The following is a 23,672-nucleotide window of genomic DNA, read 5'->3' on the forward strand; positions in this document are numbered from 1 at the left end:
ATGTTAAAAATAATAAGGTAAAGAATGGTTGAGGAGCACACCTTTAACCCCAGCACTTGGGAGGCAGAGGCAGGCAGATCTCTGTGACTTTGGGCCCAGCGTGGTCTACAAAGGGAGTTCCAGGACAGCCAGGGCTATTACACAGAGAAACCCCGTCTCAAAAACCAAACCAAACCAAACAAACAAACAAAAATGGTTGAGGAAAACACACATGCAAGCACACATGTTTTCTCTCTCCCTCCCTCCCATCCTTCTTCCTGGCCACAGGGCCACGTAGGCTGAGGAAAAAGGCCCAGTCCACATGCTCATGTTAGAACAGAATCCAGAAGCCACACAGCTCACACCACCCATCTGCATTCCTCCTCACAAGTTCGGAGATGTAGTGTGAACGGCCAGAGAGCGCAAACATCAATTTCTAAGAGTCCCATGTCCCGGCTGGGGGTTGTAAAAGCGACAGGGCTAGTGTGGTCAGCTAGACTAGGTCAGCAGCTGTTCAGAGATCAAGTGCTCCTGGTGAGATTTACAAAAGAAAGAGGGAAGAGTCAGGGCGTGGGTCATCATCCTCTGTAGGCCGAGTCTTCATAGGATGAAAGATTAAAAACAAACCAACACACAAGCACGAGCGCGTTCGGCCTCTGGCTCTGCCACACAGCGGCAGCTCTCTGGGCAAGGCAGAGAACGGGACTCTTTGTTCCACCAAATCTGGGTTCTTCTAGCCCAGGAAGAGTGCTGCTGCCAACCTGCTTCAGATTGGTTCCTTTGACCAGAAAGAGTCTCTGTCCCCGGTCACACACCCCCTTGCCCTGCCCCTTGTGTCCCTAGGCTGGAGCACTGTGGGTGCTGGACTGCTTGGCTCGGCTACTGAAGAGCAGGAACAGAGATGCCTGTCTAATAAGGGTTGAGTAAGAGATGTCTTGAAAGAGGCCTTGGTCTCTCAGTCTTTGGGAGGGTTCCCCCCCTACCCCCCCACCCCTGAGTTTACAAAACAAGTCTTTATCTCTGTTAATTCCATAAGCAACTGTCCCCAAAGCTTTTAGACTGACCCTCTGTAGTACCATCTCAATGTGCTTGCACCATGGACAGAAGAAACCAAGTGTTAGGCATAAGTAAACAGAAAGGAACAGCAGAGCAGCAGTTAGGAAAATGATACAGGGGGAAATGAAGCAGGCTGATAATTTAAGAAGGCAAGCGCGTCACAGTTGAGGATTATCAAGTTTGAGGTTTGGGGAGAGCGAAAAGGAGAGAACCTCAGAGATGGGAGAATTACAGTAATCATCGGTTTCTGTCTCTATGGTATGCACGAAAAGTATGTGTAAAAATAACAGCTCATGCTAAGTGATGGGTGGGGCCTCTGGGAAGACCAGTGCCCAGAGGCAGAGTCAAAGGGAGGGGGTACTAAGGGCCAGGGAAATGCCACTCTGCTAGAGGGATCCCACCTCTCACAATGGAAGGTAAGAAGCCCACTATTTGGGAAGTCTTTAGTCAGCCCTTTTGGGGCTATATTTGTAATGCTAAATTGCTATTTACTTAACATTTAAGAAATCACCCCAATAAGTAAATAGTCTATAAAATTTATTTTCCTATATTCATACTTTGCAAAACAACAGCCTTTAGGGATCAAAATTTGCATGAGCATAGATGTAACAGTAACTTTTGTTTTTGTTTTGTTTGTTTGGGGGGTTTTGTTTTTCTTTTTGTTTGTTTGGTTGGTTAGTTGTTTTTTTCTGAGACAAGGTTTCTCTGTGTAGCCTTGACTGTCCTGGACTCGCTTACTTCTGCCTCCCAAATTCTGGGATTAAAGGTGTGTGTTACCACTGCCTGGCTGCTTTTGTTTTTGTTTTTGTTTTTTAAGATTTATTTTATTATTATATATACAGTGTTGTCTGCTTGTTTACCTGCAGGCCAGAAGAGGGCACCAGGTTACATTATAGATGGTTGTGAGCCACCATGTGGTTGCTGGGAATTGAACTCAGGACCTTTGGAAGAGCAGGTGGTGCTCTTAACCACTGAGCCATCTCTCCAGCCCCTGTTTTTGGTTTTTTGAGACAGGGTTTCTCTGTGTAACAGCCTTGACTGTCCTAGACTCACTTTGTAGACCAAGCTGGCCTAGAACTTACAGAGATCTGCCTGTGTCTGCCTCCCGAATGCTGGGATTAAAGTTGTGCACCACCATGCCCAGCTGTAAAGGTAACTTTTATTCACCTGATATAATTGTCATCTCCACGGCTTACTGCCTCCGTCTGCTAACCTAGGCCTAGTCCTGGAAGGTTCTAGACTCCATACGATCTAACCTAGGCCTAGAATGTTTTCAGCCTCTGAGACTTACTGCTGAATAAGCTTACCCTTTCTAGCTCTTTCTGGACTCTGGCTAGCTGGTTCAACTCAGCTGTTCTGGCTCAGACTCTGTCAATCTCTTCTAATCTTCTGGCTCCTTCTCTCTCTCTCTCTGGCTTGTTCTGTCTTCACCTATGCGGGCTGTTCTCTTTTCAGCCTGTCTCTGTAAAACTGCCTCTGAGTTCCATGAACTGAACTCCACTGCACTGCCTCTCAACTCACCGACTCAACCAAACTGCCTGAACAGAACTGACTAGAACTAGAGATCTGCACGCCTCTGTCTCCTGAGTGCTGGGATTAAAGGTGTGTACCACCACACATGAAACTTGCTCTATACTAGGCTGGCCCTGAACTCAGATCTACTCGCCTCTCTCTCCTGGAATTAAAGGCATGTCTATATTCTACCTGGATCACACAGACCTAGAAGGTCTGTTAATGTCATCTCTTGCCAGAGCAGCCATGTCTACACATGGATGTGCCAGCTGTGTCTGTGGAAAAGGATCAATATCTGACCTTTCAAACGGCAGTGGTTATAAAGAGCATCTTAGAAATCAGCTGGGCCCAGGCATACTGTCAAGAGACCATCCCTCACAATACCTTAATGATGGCTTCTCCAGGCCTGGCCACAGGCCTTCTCAAGCCTTTGACATTTGCCCTCCACTTAGCAAATGGTATGGTTTCCACCTCGCCCCACTTTTTGTGAAACTAGGCCTAAAGGTGAAGATCACATCAACTTCCTAGCACCTCAAATAAAGGTGTGTCTCCTCTTGAACCCACCTTTCTCTCTCCAGCCCAGCAGTAAGGATAACTGGAGTTCCTTACCCCTCCTTTGAGCTCATCTGGGGCCTTCTTGGATTCGATCCTATTCTACAGGTGGCAACCTGGACTGGGCAAGACAGCCCTCTTTTGACTTTGCCTGGCTACACTGAGCAAGGAGGCAGACAAGGAAGAAGGTCTGTCCAGGTCACTGGCTTGCACTTGGAGAACTTACTCTTCTAGGTACTGAGGACATCAGAGTCTTTGGCTCAAATGGGCCTGTGTCCATTTGAGGACCACTGAGAACCTTGTTCATTGCATTCTCCCAAAGTCCTAAGGGAGGGGTGGTCAGCAGGAGGCTGTGGCTGGATGCATGGGTTGGAGTTCCACACATGTTCACATATCATGATGAAATAAAGAGCAAGGGATCATGGTTGCTGGGAGAGCTTTCTCAGCATCTTATCTTAAGCTGTTTCAAGGTTTCTTCCCATCAGTGAGGAGTCCTTCATTAGCTGTGCTTTACGTGGCAAGCTATGATCTGCAAACTTCATGCACATTATCAAAAGAAAATGGGCAGCTTGTCTTCTGGCCAGCAACAGCCTGATCCTAAATAGCTTCTGTATTTCCTGAGCTTTTTTTTTGAGACAATAAAACAGACACTCTATGTCTCAGAGACAGAGCAGCCATGTTATTTACTTGTAATCTTTCAGTCTTAACTGGGATCAAGACTCTGCTTAGCTGGTACACTCAGTTTAGTGTCACTAGCAGCATCGCAGGAAGGTTTCAGCAGCCATTGGTGAAAGAACGGTGGCACTGGTGCGGGAGCCAGAAGCTTCAGGAACCAGCAAGGAGGCTGCAGGGGTAGCTCACAAAAGGGCAAACATTGCAGCGGAGGTGAGAGATGCCTTTTTAAGTTTCCAGGGATGTTTGGGAGTTTAGAGGAAAGTCAGCAAGCCAGAGGTGTTCGCTGCTCCATTCCAGTGCTCGTGGATAACATGTGACCTGCACATGCAGTGTGGTGGTGTAAGAGGCGTCTCCCTGTCCTGGCAGCAGGCTGTGACCAGGGAGTCTGTAGTGGACGCAGAACAGGTTTCTGGCCTGCTTACAGCTTTTGTGCCTTATATGGATGCCCTCCAGCATCCTCATGGTACTCATCACCACTGTCTGCTGACGCTCTGCTGCTCCAGCCTCGATGACTCAGGCAGCTGCACACAGGGAGTTTATGTCCAGGTGGGAAGACAGACTCTCTTCCGGTCCTCTCCCCAAGGACAGGAAGTGGTTTTCTTGCCTCTTCGAATCTCTACCGTCCAGAATTAGTGTTTAAAAGGCAGGTGCAGTCCTGCTACCATGAGTCTTAGTTACCCAGACTCGAGGTAGCAGGAAACTGGACAGGAAAAAGCTAAAAAATGAGCCAATGTCAAGCAGAAAGAAAAGGGTGAGTGGAAGTTACCAGGACTATAGGAGAGGAGACCTGGAAGGAAAGTAACTTCCGTACAGGAGGAGCACTGTGTGTCTAGGCCCTGAGAGACGAGGGACAGACAAAGATGGAAAATGAGACGGAGTACAGACACCAGAGGAAGAGGTCAGCCTGTGAGGATAGCAGGTTTTGGACGGCCTTCAAAACAATGTCAAGGGTCATGAGCCTCACTCTAGGGATGCAAGAATATAACGAAGGGCTTCAGGCAGCAAGCATGACCTGCAAATGCAGTGGGACGCTAGGAGGCAGCTCACAAGGGAGACGGCAACTCAAGCCCTAGCAGTTATTGGAATGGCTGGGAAATGGCTGAGGGCCTCAGACCCAGGAATTCTCAGTGTAAAGGAATAGAGGAAGAAGATCCTAGGTCAGTCATCACGGCTGCTCATGATGACTCCTGGGAACGCTTAAAACGCTTACCTCTAGAGGGACTTGACTCTAGTCGCGTCACCAAGCATTTGGTAGAATAAGGCAACTGCCAAAGACACAACCGGAATTTGGGAGGAAATAAGAGGATGGTGACGTTTCAGAAACCAGGGGGAGAATTCCAGGAAGAAAGCAATCAGTGAGACGGAGGTTAGAATTGGCAGTTGGAAACCATATGGTGGTACGCTACTTGTCTGACTCCTTCATATTTGAACTCAGTAAACGTTAGGAGAAGCGGGTCAATGTCCCCAGGGGTACAAAATTCAGATGGCTGGGCAAAGGGGAGAAGGGTGTGTCAGCTACTTCTTAGAAGAAGAATTTGGAAGGAGGCACAATGCGCAGTTGGCAGGCCAGGGGCTAGGCATTCTTAGCCGAGGAAACAATGGAAACAAAAGAATGAGTTCAGAGTCCAGAAGACTCTAGGAAACAGAATGTGTCTCTGGCAGGGGCACAAAGAACTACTTGTTGGGAACTGAAAAAAAAGAAAAGGGGTAAGCCTAAGTCATTAAGGACTTAATGTGCCAAACTAAAAAAGTTTTATGGTTTTTATCTAGAGGATAAAGGGGTCCTGTATACGAGAAAGTTAAGTGCTACAGTCAGGTTTAAAAACCTATTCTAGCAGCCAGCGGGAGTGAGGGCCTTGGAGCCAAGGATGGATTATGAAAAGATGGCAGCTCAGACTTCCAGCTGGAGACTGCCACAGGGATCAGATGGAAGACCGAGTCACCGGGGGTGGGAACAGTGAGGATGAAAATTAAGCTGAAGGGGCGGCTGGGATAAGAGCTCTGCTTGAGTGATCGCATGAGTCCTTGGGACAAGGAGTAAGGAAATAGATTAGATGAGGATGGGGGAGGGGAAATTTCTCCAGGGGGGAAATAACACTTCCACACTGGAAGAGGCGCCAGTAGCAGTACTGTCCAGCCCCTTGCTCCTTAGCGGTCCCTGCGCCTCTGCATCAGCCTGTTACAAATACCCAGATGCATACAGCTGCTGTGGCTACTGACTTGTAGAGAGTCACCCTTTATGTCTACTTCACCCAGATATAATTATAAGGCATCAATGCTGTGCAAGTCACTGTAATTCGGGACAGATATATTTATCCCCAGTCGAAAGACACAACCGGCTGTCACCTTGCAGAGATATTATTATATCCTAGCCAAAAGACATGCATCGCCTAGTTAGAAACTATTAAGTCAGATAATGGCATAAAATCTCTGGAGAAGTACAATCCAGTATGAGGCAAAACCAAAAAACAACAACAAAAACCAAAAGCCAACAACAACAAGAAACAAGGAGTAGGGCATCGAGATTTATGGATTGCTGTAGGTCTGTGACCTCCCTGACGGCTATGTTAATTTTTTTCTTGTCGGTATGCACTTAAGTGAGGAAAATGGAGGAGGAATGTCCTTTGCGTGGCAACAAGTACTTCTGGGCTCCTAAAAGACTGAAGAACGGTCTTTTCTTCCTAGTCTATTGTGCAGTACATAAAACTTCAACCCAGGTAATAAGTTAAGACTGAGCAATTAGCTCGGGCATCTGCTACTGCACTGATATTTAACCTTCTTTATTCTTACAGACATTGAGTTGGCATTGTGGCACCTGCCTGTAATCCTGGCATTTGGGAGGTGTTTAATGGAGGGTTTGGTATTCAAAGAATTCCAGGAGTTTGAGGTCAGCTTGGTCTACATAGCTAAGGGCAGGATAAAAAACAAGGCGGGGGTGGGGGTGTCGAAATAGCTACTAAAACATCGGATGCTCAGTGGACCCTCCAGGCACGTGCCCCAGGCGAAGGATCATAATCTGCAGCAGCTACCAATCCCACGCCTTCCGACCCGGAAGTAACACTTCCAAGCCCCGCCTCCTAAGAGGAGGAGTCCGTTAAGCTCCAGGAGGCTCGCGGAGTTTCCGAGCATCAACACGGAAGTAACATCTAGCCGGAAGTACTAGGGCCAGCCTTGGTAGAGGTGGGGGTGGGGGTGGGGAATCGCAGGCCGACTTGCGGGCAGGATGGCGGCTCAAATTCCAATCGTGGCTGCCACTCCTACCCCCGCCATAGCTAGGAGCAGCAAGAAGAGGCCAGCTAGCCCTTCCCACAACGGCAGCGGAGGGGGTTATGGCGCTAGTAAGAAGAAAAAGCTATCTGCCTCCGGCTTTGGTCAGGTACACAGGCCGCACCGTCAGGGGAAGAGAGCGCATGCGCCGGCCCGAGAGGCGCCGAGGACGCTTGCGCGGGGCGGGGCGGAGACTGAAGCGCGCGCGTTGCGCCAGAGCAGGGAGGGGGCTGGGGGGGCGGGCAATGATGAGGTTCAGAGCTCGCTGAGGGACATCCTAATTTGTGCTCATAATTAGTATTTTTGAGTCATAGGTTGAACCTGTGGTTTTAGTCAGAAGGTCACCTGCGTCATTTAGGAATGTGGGAGTTTATAATCGATTTTAGGAGAAGGGACGCCCAGTTCTGTCTGGGCTTGTTTTCTGTGTCGTTCTGCATTGGAGATTCGCGGGTCACCCCATAGCGCATCTCGCAGACACCCGGCGGGAGTCCGAGGGTTCGTCCCAGTTGTTCCACGTGGAGGAATAAAACAATGATTAATACCAGTGGGTTCCTTCATTCTTCTTATATGTGTTAAATCTGGAGTTTAAGAGGTTGAGGTCAAGCTGGGCGATGATCGCCCTTAATCCTAGTACTTGAGAGTCAGAGGCAGCCAGATCTCTGCAAGTTCAAGTCCATTCTGGTCTACAGAGAAAGTTCCAGGACATTAAGGCTATACAGAGAAACCCTATCTGGTTTTTTTTTTTTTTTAAGTGAGGTTGCGGTCAATGACGAAAGTGCTGAGCACAGCGTGTTGGGACACTGACCACTTACAACTGGCGGAAGCCAGGAGTGGATTGGTTGGATTCTTGCCCTTTTTTTTTCTTTCTTTTTTTTTTTTTTTAAGGACATGGTTTCTCTGTGTAACAGAGCTCTGGCTGTCCCGGATTCACTTTGTAGACCAGGCTAGCCTCGAGCTCACAGAGATACGACTGCCTCTGCCTCCCTGAGTGCTGAGATTACAGGCTGCGCCACCACCGGCGGGGTCCTTGCATTTTATAAAGATAGTTCTGCCCCTCAGCTTGTGTGGCACGTTTGCCCAGCGACTCTGTTGGTAACCGAAGCTCCCACTCCTTAGCATTTTATCGGGTTAATATGTTTGCAAGGAAACTGGATAGTCTCCAGATGAGATAGCATTCCCCAGAGGCCCCGAGAATTCCTGCTGATCTTGTCCTCGTGCCTCAGCCTTGCAGTTCTGTCACTCTGCTCTTCCTTCCCTGCCAGAAGTAATCAGTCTTCTGCCATCTTTTTACCTCAGTCAACTTTGTTTTAAAATGTAATATATCCGGCCGTGGTGGCACACACCTTTAATCCCAGCACTTGGGAGGCAGAGGCAGACAGATCGCTGTGAGTTCGAGGCCAGCCTGGGCTACAAAGTGAGTCCAGGACAGCCAAGGCTACACAGAGAAACCCTGACTCGAAAAACCAAAATAAATAAATAAATAAATGTAATATTAATGGAATCATACAGAATATATTCTTGTCTCCAAGTTAATTCACACAAATAACTGATGTAATTGCCTCTCATAAAACAGTGGTTTTTGCTTCTTTGAGACAAAAAAAAAAAAAAGAAAGTAAGGTAGGCTGGTCTTGAACTCATAATCCTGGCTCAGCCCTCCCTAGAGCTCACCATTCTAATTTCTTCTGTATGTGCTTTTTTTGTTTTTTGAAACAGGGTTTCTCTGTAGTCCTGGTATAGATAGACTTCAACCTCAGAGATCCATTTGCCTACTTCTGCCTCCCAAGTGCTGGAATTAAAGGCATGTGCCGCCACGCTTGGCTTGGTCTTTGTTTTGTCTGTTTGTTTTAAGATTTATTTATTACATATAAATGCTCTGCCTGCATGTACCCCTGCATGCCATAACAGGGCATTGGATCCCAGTATAGATGGGCTGTGAGCCACCATGTGGTTGCCGGGACTTGAACTCAGGACCTCTGGAAGAACAGACAGTGCTCCTAACTGTGGAGCCATCTCACTAGCCTGGGTGCTATGATTAATAAAAAGAAAATGAGATGATGGATAATAAGATGCCAGGCAACAGATATTATATTATATGAGGTGTATTAAATGAGCATGGGGGGGGATGGAAAGGGGGAGGGTTACCCCAGAGAGAGACAGAGAGAAAGTAAGAGAGTAGAGCAGGTAGAGGGGGGAGAGAGAGGTAAGAGAGAGAGAAAGCTCGCGGGGGTGGGGGGGGGTGGGGGGGGGTGGGGGGGGGTGGGGGGCAGCCACGTGGAGGTTTGTCCTTTTATATGGCCCTGGGCAGGGCCACACCCTCATGGCAGGTAAGCAGTGACATCACAGGTAGGCGGACTGAAGCAGAATCCTAACACCAGGTCTTTGGGTTTTGAAACAGGATTTCACTTTGTTTCTCAAGCTGGATTAGGACTCAGTATGTATCTCAAGTTGGCCTCAAATTTCTTCTGATGCTCCTGTTTGAGGCTCTTGGATGTTGAGATTATAGGCATGCACTCTCATGCCCAGCTCCCTTGTATGCTCCTTGTTTTTATTTTCCAAGGTCTGATCATTTATTTGTTCCCCCACCCCCACCTCCAGATTGGGTCTCTCTGTAGCCTTAGCTGTCCTGGACTCGCTTTGTAGACCAGGCTGGCCTCGAACTCACAGAGATCCGCCTGCCTCTGTTTCCCAAGTGCTGGGATTAAAGGCGTGCACTACCATGCCCAACTTTATTTATTCTTCTTAAAGACTTATTTTTGACTGGACTCAGAAAAGCTCTCGGCAAGGACAGCTTATGTCTCTTGGCAAGCTGTTCCTGGTGATTTTCTTTGGCTTCCTTTGTTCTCTTGTGCAAAAGTTTAGTGTTTTCTGCAGCCTCCTCGTTTTCCTAGTATGCTGTTTCTTCAGAGCTCTGTGTTTATGTTGCAGGACACCTGAGGTGACAAGACGCTGAATCTTGGGTACTTCGGTCCTGACTTTCTTACCCTCTTTGTCCAAGGGCTTTCTGACAATATATGGGTGGACATCATCTTCTTTAGAGACATTAAAGAGTTCTCAGATTCTGCTAGCTCTCTTAGGTCCCAGCTCAGAAGGCACAGTAGTGACTGTCAGTCAAGGAATATCTTTCTCTCCTTTTCTTTTTTTTTTTTCCCAATAACCAAGTTGAGAACACTCAGACTGACATCCACAGTGCAACCATGAACAGTCTTGCGCTTCTTCTCTCCAGTTTTCTCTGGTCTATAACAAGAATGCCCCTTACTCAACAGCAGGTGCCCTTGGCCATGGGTCAAAACGCTTTGCTTCATGGGAAAACCTGGCTTATCATTCCCACCATTGATCTGGACCACATAACACTTCCGCTCTTCACCCCGAGCAGCAGTAGCTACTTGTGTGGCCATGTGCTTCTCACAGATGCTTGTGTTCATCGTCCACTTCATTGAGTTTCTGACAGCTGGATGCAGGGAAGGAGGTGCTCAGCTTCATCTTGACACAGCCGACTGCCTAGGAGGCACCAGGAAAAAGAGCCCTCGGATGCTCTTGACTGGTGTTGTCTCCAGCTGCATGGACTGTATTCTCCTGCAGTCTGTCCATAATGTGACCTCGTGTTCACGTATGCCTGGAGCAGGCAGTGTAATCACTACATTAAGATGGCCTTTTGTTTCTCTTTAGATTATTTTTTGTTTGTTTTTGCTTTTATTTTTTGATAGACACTCTCAACAATGTAGCCCTGGCTGGACCTGGGACTTATGGTATATAGACCAGGCTAGCCTTGAAGTCACAGAGATCTACCTGCCTCTGCCTCCCAGTGCTGAGATTAAGGACTTGTTTTACTATGCCTTGCTTTTTGTGGGCACCTTTTTAAAGACAGAGTCTTGCTAGATAGCCCAGGCTGGCGGAAATTCACTATGTAGCCCAGCTGGGCTTCGTAGTACAGAGTACTATTATATGTTGCCGTGTTTGATTTTTTTCATTTTGGTTTTTTTTTTTTTCCAGACAGAGTTTCTCCATGTGTAGCTTTGGCTGTCCAGGACTTGCTTTGTAGACATAGGCTGGGCTCGAACTCACAGAAATCTGCCTGTCTCTGCCTCCCTGAGTGCTGGGACTATAGGCTGTGCGCCACCGTGCCTGGCTCCTGTGTTTGATTCATAAGTATTGACAAAACCCAACATCCTCTTTTTTTTAAAAACACCCCAGAGGGAAGACAAGGTTGTCCTGTGGTCTGAATCCCAGTCGTGAGGGCTGCTGTTGGCCGAAGCCATTTGTTTGGATTCTACAGTTCAGCTGAAGTGGGTGGGGCCCCTGGGCCTTGCTGATTCCAGTGTGTTAGAGCAAGGCCATTTCTCAACCCTGGGACTTACACCATCTCCTTTAGAAATGCAAAGAGTGCATAGGCCTTAGCTCTAGGCATTACTTCCTCAGCGCTCCATTGGGCCCTTTGTGTCTCAGGGCTGGATATTCCATCTCATAAAGTCTTAGTGCTAATGGTGCTTTCACGGTGTGGAAAGACCAGGTCATCTTGTATCTTATTTTATTGCAGCAGACTTGATTTTCCCTCTGACTAAAGGCCTTCCTGGCATCCTGACTCAGACCAGAGTCTCACGGAGACTGTGACTGAGGGGAACAGAGGAACAAGGGTGGAGTAGCATGAGGGTAGGGTTGAAGAGGAGAGGCCAGCTGAAACCAGTGTGACGTCTCGGGTTTGTCTGGCTAGAGATGGCAGAGAAGCCTCCACTGTTGGAGACGCAGTAGCTTTTCTGTGATACAAAGTAAGTGCTCCACTACTGGGCCAATTCCCGTACCTCATTCCCTTCTGGACGCTTCCCTAAGCTGGTCTGTCTGGAGCAGCAAGCGTCTGTCTGGTCACCATAACACACCCCACCACGGCCCACCCCCCGCCACACACACACACACACACACACACATACATACACACACACATACATACACACACACACACCCAGCAGAAGCACTTGGTTTGGGGGCGGGGCCTCTCCCTGGTAGAACTTAATGACTGTCTAGTCCACACTTTTTCACTGGGGCCTCTAGAGACCCTCCGCCTGCCCACCCCTCAGTGAGTTGCTTTGCCCCTGGAGGATGGAGCACTGGAGCTGGCCACACTCTCTCTACAGTACTCTTGTCACCGTTGTAGTCCTGGTTCCTTTCCTTTTTGCATCTCTTGGCTTCCTTAGCAGTTCAGCTTGTTTGTGCCAGATGGTCTCTTTCGTCCTACCACTGGCTGGTCTCCTGAGAGCCTCCAGGTACCTTCTAATCAGCTTCTTCTCTGCTTTTGTCCTGGGTCACAGCCTCTTAAAATAGAGATTTCAGGGCCGGTGAGATGGCTCAGTGAGGAGAGCTGGTAGTGCACACAACCACAAGTAAATAAAGAAATACAAGCTAGGTTTCAGTGTGAGGTTTTGGGCTTTTTGTTGTTTGGGGTTTTTGTTTGTTTGTTTGTTTGTTTTTATGTGTTTTTTGTTGGTTTTGTTGGTTTTTTTAGAGACAGGGTTTCTCTGTGTAGCCTTGGCTGTCCTGGACTCGCTTTATAGACCAGGCTGGCCTCAAACTCACAGCGATCCACCTGCCTCTGCCTCCCAAGTGCTGGGATTAAAGGCGTGCGCCACCACGCCTGGCTTAGTGTGAGTTTTTTAAGGCTTAAGGTTTTGCATAATGCTGGGAAGACCGGAGCAGTGGAGGATGATGGGATAGCTGTCTACCCTGAGGAGCGTTGTGAGTGAAGGAGCCTGGGCCCTTCTGTGCAAAGATCCCAGAGAACTGCTGTGACGGTGAATGGCCCTGTCTGCCCATTGCTGTTCCTGCCACAGATCCCACAGAGAGGGCACACACACATGCACGCACACACCTTACAAAGTTTAAATATACACTTTCTCGGGAGCACGGTCACTTCACTCCTAGCTAAATGCCCAACAGAAGTGAAAACGTGACAATTGTTCTAGTTTGATTTCTTTTTGGTGGCAGGGTGTGTGTGTGTGTGTGTGTGTGTGTGTGTGTGTGTGTGTGTGTGTATGTGTGTGTGTGTGTGTGTGTCTGTGTGTGTGTTTTGTTTGAAACAAGGTTTCCCTATATAGCTTACATATCAGACTTGTTCTGTAGACCAGGCTAGCCTCAAACTCACAGAGTTTTGCCTGTGTCTCCCAAGTGCTGAGATTAAAGGCATGCATTACCGTGCCTGGAAGAGTTTGATTTCTGTTTCTGTGATAAACACCATGACAAAAGTAACTCAGGGGAGGAAGGACTTATTTCAGCTCCCACTTCCAGGTCACAGTCCATCGCTGAGAGAAGGAAGGCAGGAACTTCCCGCAGGAACCGTGGAGGACGCTGCTTACTCGCCGCCTTTCCCTCTGGCTTGCTCTGCCAGCTTTTTCTATAGCCAGGGCTGCCTGCTTAGGGATGCTGCTACCCACAGTGGAATAGTCTCATGTCAGTCATCCATCAAGACAGTTCCTTGTAGGCCAGGCCATAGGCCACTCTGGTCAAGACAGTTCATCATTGTCATTTTTCATTCTCAGGTGACTTGTGTCAAGTTGACAGGAAACACTATAACCAACAGCTTTATTTATTTACATGTATATGGCTGCAAGTGGATGTATATGTACACATGTATGGCAGCTCTGTTTATAATTGAACATTGAAAATAAACCAAGTGTTCAACAGGGAAATGGATACATAGGTTTTAACACACCCATGTAGTGAACTCCACTCTGCTGAGAAATAGGAAAGTGGATGAAACAAACCACTGAGTCATGTGAAGGCATCTACGCTCCATCCTGACCAGAGCGGGCCAGGTGCAAGCCACACCGTGCCAGGTTTCACTTGTAGGAAGTTCTGGGAGAGGTGAAAGTGATGTAGGAGAATCAGAACCTCGGTTGCCCTTCGGCAAGAGAGTGTTCTGGAATGTTGGAGTGAACTGTGTCTTGGAAAGGATTTGGTTGTACCAGTGTCAATATTGAGAAACTCACGGGGCCTGTACCTGACACGTCGCTGTGAAGCGTTCCTAGAACGCCCGCTTTGGATTTGATTTACAAGTCAGACGGCATTTTTTAGTCTTCTTTTCTCTTGGGGTTTTTAGCATAAAGGCTTGGTGTAAGCTGACTGGGCACCACATTCCAGCTGCAGCCAGCTGACCCACATCAGCTTCCTCCTCTTTCTCAAAACTCCCATGTCCCATCGTCCCCAAACTAGCTCCAGCCTGAGACCTCTGACCAAACTCGACCCTTAAGGTCCAGACTCCTAAGGCTGCCTCCTGGAGCCCTGGGCACTTGCATATCTGTCTTCTTAGAAGTAAAAGTGGGGAACCCACCTGACTTCAAAGAATTTTTTTTCTGTGTTTTAAGGGTGTCGGCATTGAAGCCATGAGTGAGAATAAGATGTCATCTTCTGAGTTTAGCTCGGGGCCTCTGGAAAAAGCTGCCAAACCGCTGCCATTTAAGGATCCCAACTTTGTGGTAAGCTCATAAGATGCTATACAAATACACCCGTGACCAACCGCATGTCAGCCTCCAATCTAGCTGTGCCTGGGGTGGCCCTGGAGTCCCCTTCTCCCTCAGTCCCATGGGCTGTTGATGGGGAGGGGTAGTGGGGGGAGGAGAGGAGACTGGACAGGAAAGGCCGTTTGTGGGGGGGGGGGTGGCCCAGATATATGGGAAAGAACAGGAAAGGCCCTTTGTGCTGTCCCTGTGTGCCAGGCCTTTTCAGAATCCCCAGAGGACAGAGCTTTGAGGGTGCATCTGTTGTTCCATGATTGCTCCCTGTGCTGTTTGTTTATTTTTCGAGACAGGGCTTCTTCTCTGTGTAGTCTTGGCGATCTCTGGACTTACTTGCTTTGTAGACCAGGCTGGCCTGAAACTCACAGCAATCCACCTGTCTCTGCCTCCCGAGTGCTGGGATTAAAGGCGTGCGCCACCACGCCCGGCTTCCCCTGTGTTTTTTATTGGCCTTAAATAATTTTAAAGGAAGCTTGAAATAAATAACTAAAAGGGAGCCCGCCTCGGAAACCCTTACCTTTCATTCATGAGGGCTGTCTTAAGTAATCAGCTACAGTGGCCCAAAGCCTAACTTTAATTTTTTTTTTATTAATGAGTTTTGGCAAGCCGTTGTAACCAGGGTCTACAAATATGTTAGTAGTCTTTTCCATTTCATGCTTTTAATCTTTATAGCACAAAAAGAAATTTCCAGAAGGCTTGCCATACCATGATTGAAGCTTATTTGAGTTTTCCAGGACCACTAGTGACACACCCTCAGAGGGGTTTAGAGATGTAGGCTCCAGATTAAATCCAACTTTGGGCTAAACTTATTTTTAAAATGAGGTCATTAAGTGAATTCAACTAGGTTAAACCCAGTGAAGAATTTATTTTCTTGTGTGCATGCTGAAAAAAAAATAGCCATTTATTTCTGTTCCACCACCAGCAAAATTGTAGGTTTGGGTAGCCCTCAAGCTGTGTTTTTTGTTTTTTGTTTGTTTGTTTGCTTGCTTACTTGTTTTGTTTTTTGAGAAAGGATCTCCAGGAGCCCAGGCTGGCCTCAAACTCATCCTGGAACTGAGACTGGCCTTGAACTCCTGATTCTCCTGCCTCCACCTCCTGAGTGCTGGGATTATAGGAACATTCACCATGAACAGCTAAACACTGTGTTGTGTTAAACAAAGATTAAAGAGTCTGGTGAGATACTTTTAAAGATCTCAGCAGCACAGACAGTCGCTGATGGGCTGGGCGGTGCCTGGCAGGTCTAGCAGGGCATGGTGGGTGTTGGGGTTCTCCAGGCACACCCCCACTGACTCCTCTCTCCTAACCCCCTTTAATTCAGCACTCAGGCCATGGTGGCGCAGTAGCTGGCAAGAAGAATAGAACCTGGAAGAACCTCAAACAGATCCTCGCTGCTGAAAGGGCGTTGCCATGGCAACTGAATGATCCTAACTGTGAGCTGTCTAGAGCCTTCCCTGTGTTTGTAATGCAGACAGGAACTTCCTCACAACAAGCCTACGTTATTTGCTCGTGTTTGTGTTATTGCGGGGAAAATGTTCTTCGCCTGAGAACCGTGCAGTGGCACCCATCCAGGGATATTATGCATGTATTCCCTTTTCACTGAGTCTGTGTTGGGTCTGTTTTTGTTGCCACGGGGGTGTGGATTTTAGTGTCCTTATTTAAAATTCCAGTCTGGAGAAGTAGATGCCACTGTGATAATGTCCATGTTTTTTATTAGGCTTTTCATTTAAAAATCTACTCTTAAATTTGTTTTCACAAACAACATAGCCCACCTGTAATGTGAGGTTGGGAGTCTCAGCAAGCAGTCACGATGGTTACACTCTGACTCGCTGAGTAAATACCTCCTACTGTGGTGTGTCCTGCCCTGGGCCAAACCCGTTAGCTGTTTTGCTCAGTGACGTTGGAAACTTCAGGTTCCAACACCTCTCCACCTCTCCTCTCTTGCTGTGCATCTTTCATGGGGGTGACTCAGATGGTGACAAGTTAGTCATCTGGGTGTGGACCGCTTGAGTCTGGGTGTGTGGATCCAGTTAGTGGCTGGGTGGCCTTTCATCACTGTTGGTCCATCTTAGCTGGAGACTGTGAACTGGCCTTCGGGCAGATGTACCCAGGGCAGGTCCCGAGCTGAGGCCTGCACTTAGCCTTTGACATACTGTGCTATTTTTGAGCCAACTCCCATTTTTCTCTGCTTACTCCTCAGAGACTTCTGTAAGCGTGTAATCATAAAGGAAAATGTCAGGACTGTTGTCATATGTTAGCTTAGAGTCAAGGAGGGGGAGCTGGGATAGTTTGAAGGTTACTTGGTCATCTTTCTCTTTCCTTTCTTCTTTTCAGACTTTAGTATTGATGCTCCGCCATCCTTTAAGCCAGCTAAGAAGTATTCTGATGTTTCAGGCCTCCTTGTGAGTATAATTACATCTGTCTATATTAGCACTGAATATAAGGTTTCACATCTGTGTCTCTCTAAATTGATGATCCTGCCTAGAGTTCATGCTGTGACCTGAGTGTCTGTGTGGGTAGCCTGGAGGGGCCGTCACTCCAGAAAGCAAGACACAGAATTTTCACTTCTTTTTTTCTCTGACTGGTAGCTGTATGAGAGAACATGAATGGAACGTCCACTTCTGCTTTTCCTCTTAAGGTTTTAAGATTCTCCTACTGCGCAGTTGGTGGGGGGTTTGAAGGCTGCTGGCATGGCTCAGTGGTAGAGCAGTACCTGCCTCGCCTGCCTAGCACTGGAGAGCAGATCCTTAAAATCAGAATAAGCACAGACTACTAGGTCTTTGCCCAAGTGAAGCAGAATTGCTAACCAACATGTGTAAAGGGCTGGAGCCCTCTGTGCATGTGGTGCTGTGTGGCTCTGGTCCTCCGTGCTCCCCGGAGCACTGTGACCCCTCCCTGCCTCTGGAGGAGAGAGAGAGAAAGAGAGAGAGAGAGAGAGAGAGAGAGAGAGAGAGAGAGAGAGAGAGAGAGATGTGATGGCAGCGAGTGCTGCTGCTCGGGGGCAGAGAGCCTGCTTCCACTCAAGGTGCAGAACCTGCAGAGGAACTCCAGCTCAGCTTCATTTTCCCTCATCTCTAGTGAATTTGAAATATGGCTTTTCCTGCTAATTATAGAAACAATGAAGCATGCTGTTTCCAAAATCCACCCGTGATTCATTTAAGGGCCTGGCAGTTTAATGAGGATAACCACTCCTCGTGTGTCACAAACTGGCCACATTGGTTCTACACATCGTGCCAGGAGAATTGCTGCTTCTGTTATCACTTAATCTCCTCCCTCAGCTCCCGGGCCTTTCCCTTGTTCTGGGGTACGCGTCTGTCTGAATTCGTATAGCTCCATGCTTGGGTTAAAGGGTTTGTTCTCCTAACGGCTCATTTGCTGTGGCCTGAGCCTCCATATGGTGGAGCTGAGCCAATATGAGGTGGGCCCGATGAGTTGATGGTTCTTAAAAGTGGGTCACATATGGGTCAGATTCCACAGGAATGGACTAGTTTCTTCAGGAGAGGGCTGTCATGAGAAGAGTTTTTCCTCTACCTTTGCATGCACACGTGCCTTTCCTGTGTTTTGCCTGTTCTTTTCACCCCATGTTGAAATACAGCCAACTGGGCCTCACCAGGGTGTCAGCATTGAGAGAGAACTAAGCCTCATTGCTTCTTTAAAAAAAAAATACATGTACACACAAACACACAGACACACATGCCTGCATGTGTGTGTGTGTGCACCTTGTGTGTGCCTGGCACCCTCTGAGGATACCCTGAGGCGGGGAATCCAGCAGGTGCTCCTAACCATTGCGCCATCTCTCATCACCACAAGACTCATTAGTTTATAGGGCATCCACGTGTTTTTTGAGTAGCATGGCAGAATGAACTAGAACACCATTCTAGCTTTCTTTTTCTGCAAACTTTGCACGGCATATCTGCCATACATTTTTAATTTGTCTTTTATTTTTTGCCTTAGTCTGTATCTTTATATCTAGAGTGAGTTTCTTTTAGAGAGGGTCTTGCTTTGTACCCACCTGACAGTCTGGCTCCAGATGATAGCTTTGCGTGGCTCACATTTCAGTGGCCATTATGTGGGGGAATTTAATCTACCTCCTCATCAGCTGTTTTCTTTGTTCCATCTGTGTGCCTTTATCCCTTGTTTTGGTCTTCTGTCGGTTTAATTGGGCGCTTGTAAATAGTTTGGAACAGTTTTAGGTTACAGTAAAACTGAGAGGCTGGTCTAGGGTAGTTCTCACAGACGCCAGATTAGCTCCTTCTATTGATGACTCAGTGCATTTGTTCTGATTAGTGAGCCAGTAGCGATGGCTTTGTTACCACGGTTTCTCTCACTTGTCTTAGTGAATAGGAAGTGTCCTGTCCTGACTACGATAACATACCGTATTTAATTGTCATAACTCTTTGACCACCCTTGGCTACAGCAGTTTCTCAAATTTTCCTTGTTTTTGGCAACTTTGTCACTGGTTTTTATTGTGTTATTTTGGGATGGGTAGTCTCGCTGTGACTTCTCTTGCTAGTCTTGAACTCTTGAGCTCACACGATCCCCCTGCCTCAACGTCACATGTGTTGTCATTAAAGGCACAGCCACTACAGCTGCTGGTCCAGTACCTTTTAGGATGCCCTACTGTGGAGCTGGGTCACATGTTTTCCCCATGAGGGTACTTGGCTCACTGGACATTTACATTTTTATTTATGCCTCTTTTTGTTTTGTTTTGTTTTGTTTTTCGAGACAGAGTTTCTCTGTGTAACAGCCCTGGCTGTCCTGGACTTGCTTTGTAGACAAGGCTGGCCTCGAACTCACAGTGATCCGCCTGCCTCCGCCTCCCAAGTGCTGGGATTAAAGGTGTGCGCCACCATGCCCGGCTCATGCCTCCTTTTTTTTTTTTTTTAAAGCTGAATGGTTGCCTTCAGAGTCCTTAAGCTCATCCTCCCTTAGCGTGAGGTTATTTTCTGTACTCACTGCTTGTCGGGAACGTGATGCTCCTGTGTAGCTGATAACTCTACAGCTCATGCTCTGTTCTTTGTTGCCCTGTTTCCTTGGAAGATAACAGACTATTATTAGTTCCTGCTTTAATTATCTTTTAGAGAAACACACTTTTTGAGGAATTTTTTTTGCGTATTCTATTTCCGGCTTTTCTTCACAGGGCTTGTATATGTGCATCTAGCAGGCTGGCCACAGCCCTTTACTAGAATGATTTCCTGAATTGCATCTCTGACTGCTGTTTCCTCAGCTGTTGGTCTTTTGCTGCCTCTTGTCTATGATGCTGTGCGCTTCCCTCGTCTCATTGGTTGTCTGAGGCAGGAAAGCTGATGTGGCTGGCCCTAGTTACTAGTTACTGTTTGTCCTGACATGGGAATCTCGCCCTGTGCCGTTCTGAGTAGCTGGAAGTCATGGGTTATGAGCAGACATGGAACCTAGCCCCTTGGTGTGTCCACTTTCTCCTTAACCATGGCTAGTAGTTGGTACAACGTTTCTCACCTGTGAAGAGGCATAGGGACATTTTGAAGAACATTACTTCAGGCCTCTGTAGAATCAGCTGATTCCTTGCCTTGCCACATATGCATGAGTTACCAAAGCTGCATGTAAGGTCTTCAGAACATACAAAGAGCTCTGCTACCCAACCACGGACAGACAGTCCTTTAAAAGAAGGGGGTGAGGGGCTGGAGAGATGGCTCTTCCAGGGGTCCTGAGTTCAATTCCCAGCAACCACATGGTGGCTCACAACCATCTATAATGTGATCTGATACCCTCTTCTGGCCTGCAGATGTGCATGCAGGCAGAACACTGTATACATAGTAAATAAAACTTAAAAAAAAAAAAAGGTGGGGGGCTGGGAATGGTGGCACACGCCTTTAATCCCAGCACTCAGGAGGCAGAGGCAGGTGGATCTCTGAGTTCAAGGCCAGCCTGGTCTACAAAGTGAGTCCAGGACAGCCAAGGCTACACAGAGAAACCCTGTCTTGAAATACCAGAAGGAGGAAGAGGAGGGAGAGGAGGAGGAGGAGGAGGAGGGGGGGGGGAGAGGAAGAGCCAGGCAGTAGCAAAAGAGACTGGATGACCACGCAGGCTTTCAACCCCACTGGTAGCTCAAAGACAGTCAGCTGGAAGGACCGAGGTGTTCGCTTGTGTATTTCAGCCTGGATGGAAAGGAATTGTGTCTTCATACCCAGCTGTTTCGGGGTAGGAAGGGCATTGGGGCAGCTCCCTTGAGTGTCAGTGTGGCACTTTCTTCTTAAAACCAGAACAAAACCCTCTGACCTGGCAATATGCCTTTTATGCAGCTCCCAGGAGAAAGAGGCTGTGCATGGAACTTAGGCAGAAATGTTTCTGAGAAACTGTTAGCAAAGTTTTGGAGTCCCGTGAAACTCTGTCGCTGACATGTGTGGTGGTATTCTGTGAGCCGTCCGTGTCTAACAACATGGGTGGAGTTCCACGTACATTCCTGACTAGAAGATGTAGACTGTATGATGCTCTCACATATAGACACACACATACACATGCCATACCACTGGATAATTTCTCTGCTTGCTTTGTTCAGAAGGGCTTCCATTTTAAAAGTCAGGAAGGATCCCCACCTAACGTTGGCTTTCTTGGGGGAAGCAAAAGACTTTGAGGTCAGAGGTGTTGGTAAAGGGCACTCTGCTACATAATGCTTCAGTTTTGTTTTTTGTTAACTGTATAGATCATGTGGCTTGGGCACAGGAGGAAGGCATGACTGTGTGTCACATCTGCATGGCCAGTGTTGTGTGTGGCTCTAGAGGGTATGGGGGACTGTGAACACTGCCTGTCATCGTAAAGTTGGGGGCACCAGGGTAAAGCTGCTTGCTGAGTCCCTATGGGCAGCAGCCTGTTTTTTCCTCCAGTCTCAAGGGACAGAGTCCAGAGGATGGTGCAATAGCCCTTTCTCATCTGGTTCAGGGATATTGTTTGGCCTGCTCCTTTTTATTCAGTGTGCTGTATGTCGGCTCCTGGGTCCGCTCTGTTCCAGCTTTTGTTGGTGACCACTTTGTGTTACAAAATCTTTTTTTTTCCAAATTGTTTACACAGCAGCCTTCCTGGCACTGAGGTGTAAACTAGCTCAGCACTGTTTGGTGATAGGAGTGAGGCTGCCACATACAAAGCCACACTGGGGCTGGTTCATAGACTCATATACAGAGCCAGATAATCCAAGCCCAGTTTATGTGCCTGCACCCTGCTGAGGACCTGAGGGTGGCTTTCCCTGCCAGATAGCCAACCTAGCTGCTCTCCAAAACAGCTTTGTCCCTGTTTTTCCGAATCAAGCTGTCATCAAAGGAAACAGCGTCTGTCTGACAGCGGTCCTTCCCATCCTGGCTCTTCCATCTCTGCTGCTGTCCTTGAACCTTGGGAGGGGTGAGACGTGCTCTGCCGAGGGCTGACCACTCAGCAGTTCCTTAGTCTGAGCACTTTGACCAGGCGTGAGTCTGCACAGGTGGGAGTTAGAAGGCAGGGAGTTTTGGAGCTGCAGCTTGAAGCCCCCAAGATAGCAGGAAGAAGTGACCCAGGATGTGATGAGGCTGTCTCTTCTTCCTCCAGCCTGTCCCTTGGAGTGTTTCTCAAGTCTGGAGCGATGAATGAGTCTTTGCCGGAGTGAGCCACTTAGTGTTCTTGGTGACAGCAAAACATAATGAGAACGGATTTTACTTTGAGTAAAGTAGAAAAAGATTAAAGTTTGTATCTCCACCAACAACTTTCTGCCCTTCCCTCTTCCTGTTTCTCACCCAGGCCAACTACACAGATCCTCAGAGCAAGCTGCGGTTCAGCAGCATTGAAGAGTTTTCTTACATTCGGAGGCTGCCGTCTGACGTGGTCACAGGCTACCTGGCCCTGCGGAAGGCCACGAGCATTGTTCCCTGAGAAGTGGAGAGGGAGTGGGAGTGACCTCAGATCACACTGCACTTGTGACCTTGTTTCATAGAAACACGCATTTCTGCTGTCGGCCTGAAAATGTCAGCTCTGTGCCTTGGAAAGAATGTCTGGCTTTACTGTGAGGATTTTTCTGGGTTTTTGTGTGTGTTTGTCTTTTGGGTTTTTTGTTGTTGTTGTTGTTGTTTTCCATTCAAGTTTGACGTTCCTAGTTGAGTTAATTGTACTTCAGTTGTTGCCTCAAGTAAAAATTGTTTGATAAGAAAGTACAGTAAAATTATGTATTTAAATTAACTCAAGCAAGTCCCTGATTTTGCTTGCAAGTTGTGAACTCTTACTCAACATTTTCAAAGGATACGCAGTGAAGACACACAGGCCTGGACTATTCTGGAGCCTCAAGGCTGCTGGCCTTTCCTTGGATCAGAAGCTTCCGTGTGGTTTCCACTATGCTGTCAGGGAGTTTTGAAATGTTGACTGCCTTTACCTAACACAGCATGCCTGCCTGCTGGTGATTTCTTTGTCTCAGGCACATGGTGAATTGAGTAAGTGGCCTCCAGGAGCCAAAGGATAAATTCAGCTCTTAAAAGGAAATGTAGCTGGCTAGGGTCAAAGAAAACAGATTTTGGAGGCTCGGCAGTTAAGATCACTTGTTACTTTTGTAGGGGTCCCAGGTTTGGTTCTTAGCATTCACATGGTGACGCACAACTATGTCTAAATCCAGTTTCAGGGCATCTAGTCCCTCTTCTGCCATCACTGTGAGTGCACACACACACATGCAAGCAAACTCTCATACACATGAAAAGAATAGAAATCTTTATGAAACACTGGATTGTCTTCTTAAGACCATACCGACATCCAGGCTGCTCTGACGTGAGTCCTTCTCATCCCTGCTGTGTGTCTTCACTGTAAGAGAGGAGCCACGAGGTGTACCTTAGAGTGCCCACCATGTTAGAGATACACCTGGCAGACCTGGGGGGAGGAAGACCGTGCCACTATCGTTACTTTTCTTGCAGTGACTGAGTGTCTGACAAGAAGTGTATGTTCACTGCTCTGGGGAAGGCGTGAGGCAGAAGCACGAGGCAGCTGATCACACTGCAGCTACAGTCAGGAAGCAGAGCACCCACAAGAAGGAAGGCTGGACTACATAACACCTCAAGGCCTGCCTTCAGTGAGCCACTTCCTCCATAGAGCCTCTACCACATGGCCTGACTCAGCTACCTTCCAAAACTGCCACCCACCACTGGTGTCTCCCTA

At 47.7% G+C, this 23,672-nt stretch overlaps 1 protein-coding gene and 1 pseudogene across 3 annotated transcripts; one reads left to right on the top strand and one right to left on the bottom strand.

Annotated features, from left to right (window-relative positions):
• Nucleotides 1–6,887: 6,887 nt before the first annotated feature.
• On the top strand, nt 6,888–22,712 carry INO80C (INO80 complex subunit C). 2 transcript variants are annotated; one of them, XM_084780210.1, is made up of 5 exons: nt 6,895–7,150; nt 14,391–14,501; nt 15,859–15,970; nt 16,872–16,939; nt 22,278–22,712. In XM_084780210.1, exons 1-5 carry the CDS (start codon nt 6,998–7,000, stop codon nt 22,407–22,409), a joined length of 576 nt encoding a protein of 191 aa, XP_084636336.1. In that variant the 5' UTR covers nt 6,895–6,997; the 3' UTR covers nt 22,410–22,712. The 2 variants fall into 2 exon arrangements, with proteins under 2 accessions (XP_084636337.1, XP_084636336.1); XM_084780211.1 differs by lacking the exon at nt 15,859–15,970 and having other exon boundaries at nt 6,888–7,150.
• Nucleotides 9,332–11,799, bottom strand: LOC311596600 (small ribosomal subunit protein eS6-like; annotated as a pseudogene). The gene has a single exon. The product of its transcript is annotated as a small ribosomal subunit protein eS6-like (transcript).
• Nucleotides 22,713–23,672: the final 960 nt, after the last annotated feature.

Source organism: Acomys minous (genome assembly GCF_964271855.1).
Source record: "Acomys minous genome assembly, chromosome: 4".
Classification (NCBI taxonomy): domain Eukaryota; kingdom Metazoa; phylum Chordata; class Mammalia; order Rodentia; family Muridae; genus Acomys; species Acomys minous.

Excerpts from the sequence above, each read along its gene's own strand:
- INO80C (XM_084780210.1), top strand. The coding sequence starts at position 6,998 with ATGGCGGCTCAAATTCCAATCGTGGCTGCCACTCCTACCCCCGCCATA. Across the intron at positions 14,502-15,858 it reads TTAAGGATCCCAACTTTGTG|CACTCAGGCCATGGTGGCGC; the intron begins GTAAGCTCATAA and ends CCTTTAATTCAG. Across the intron at positions 16,940-22,277 it reads CTGATGTTTCAGGCCTCCTT|GCCAACTACACAGATCCTCA; the intron begins GTGAGTATAATT and ends TTTCTCACCCAG.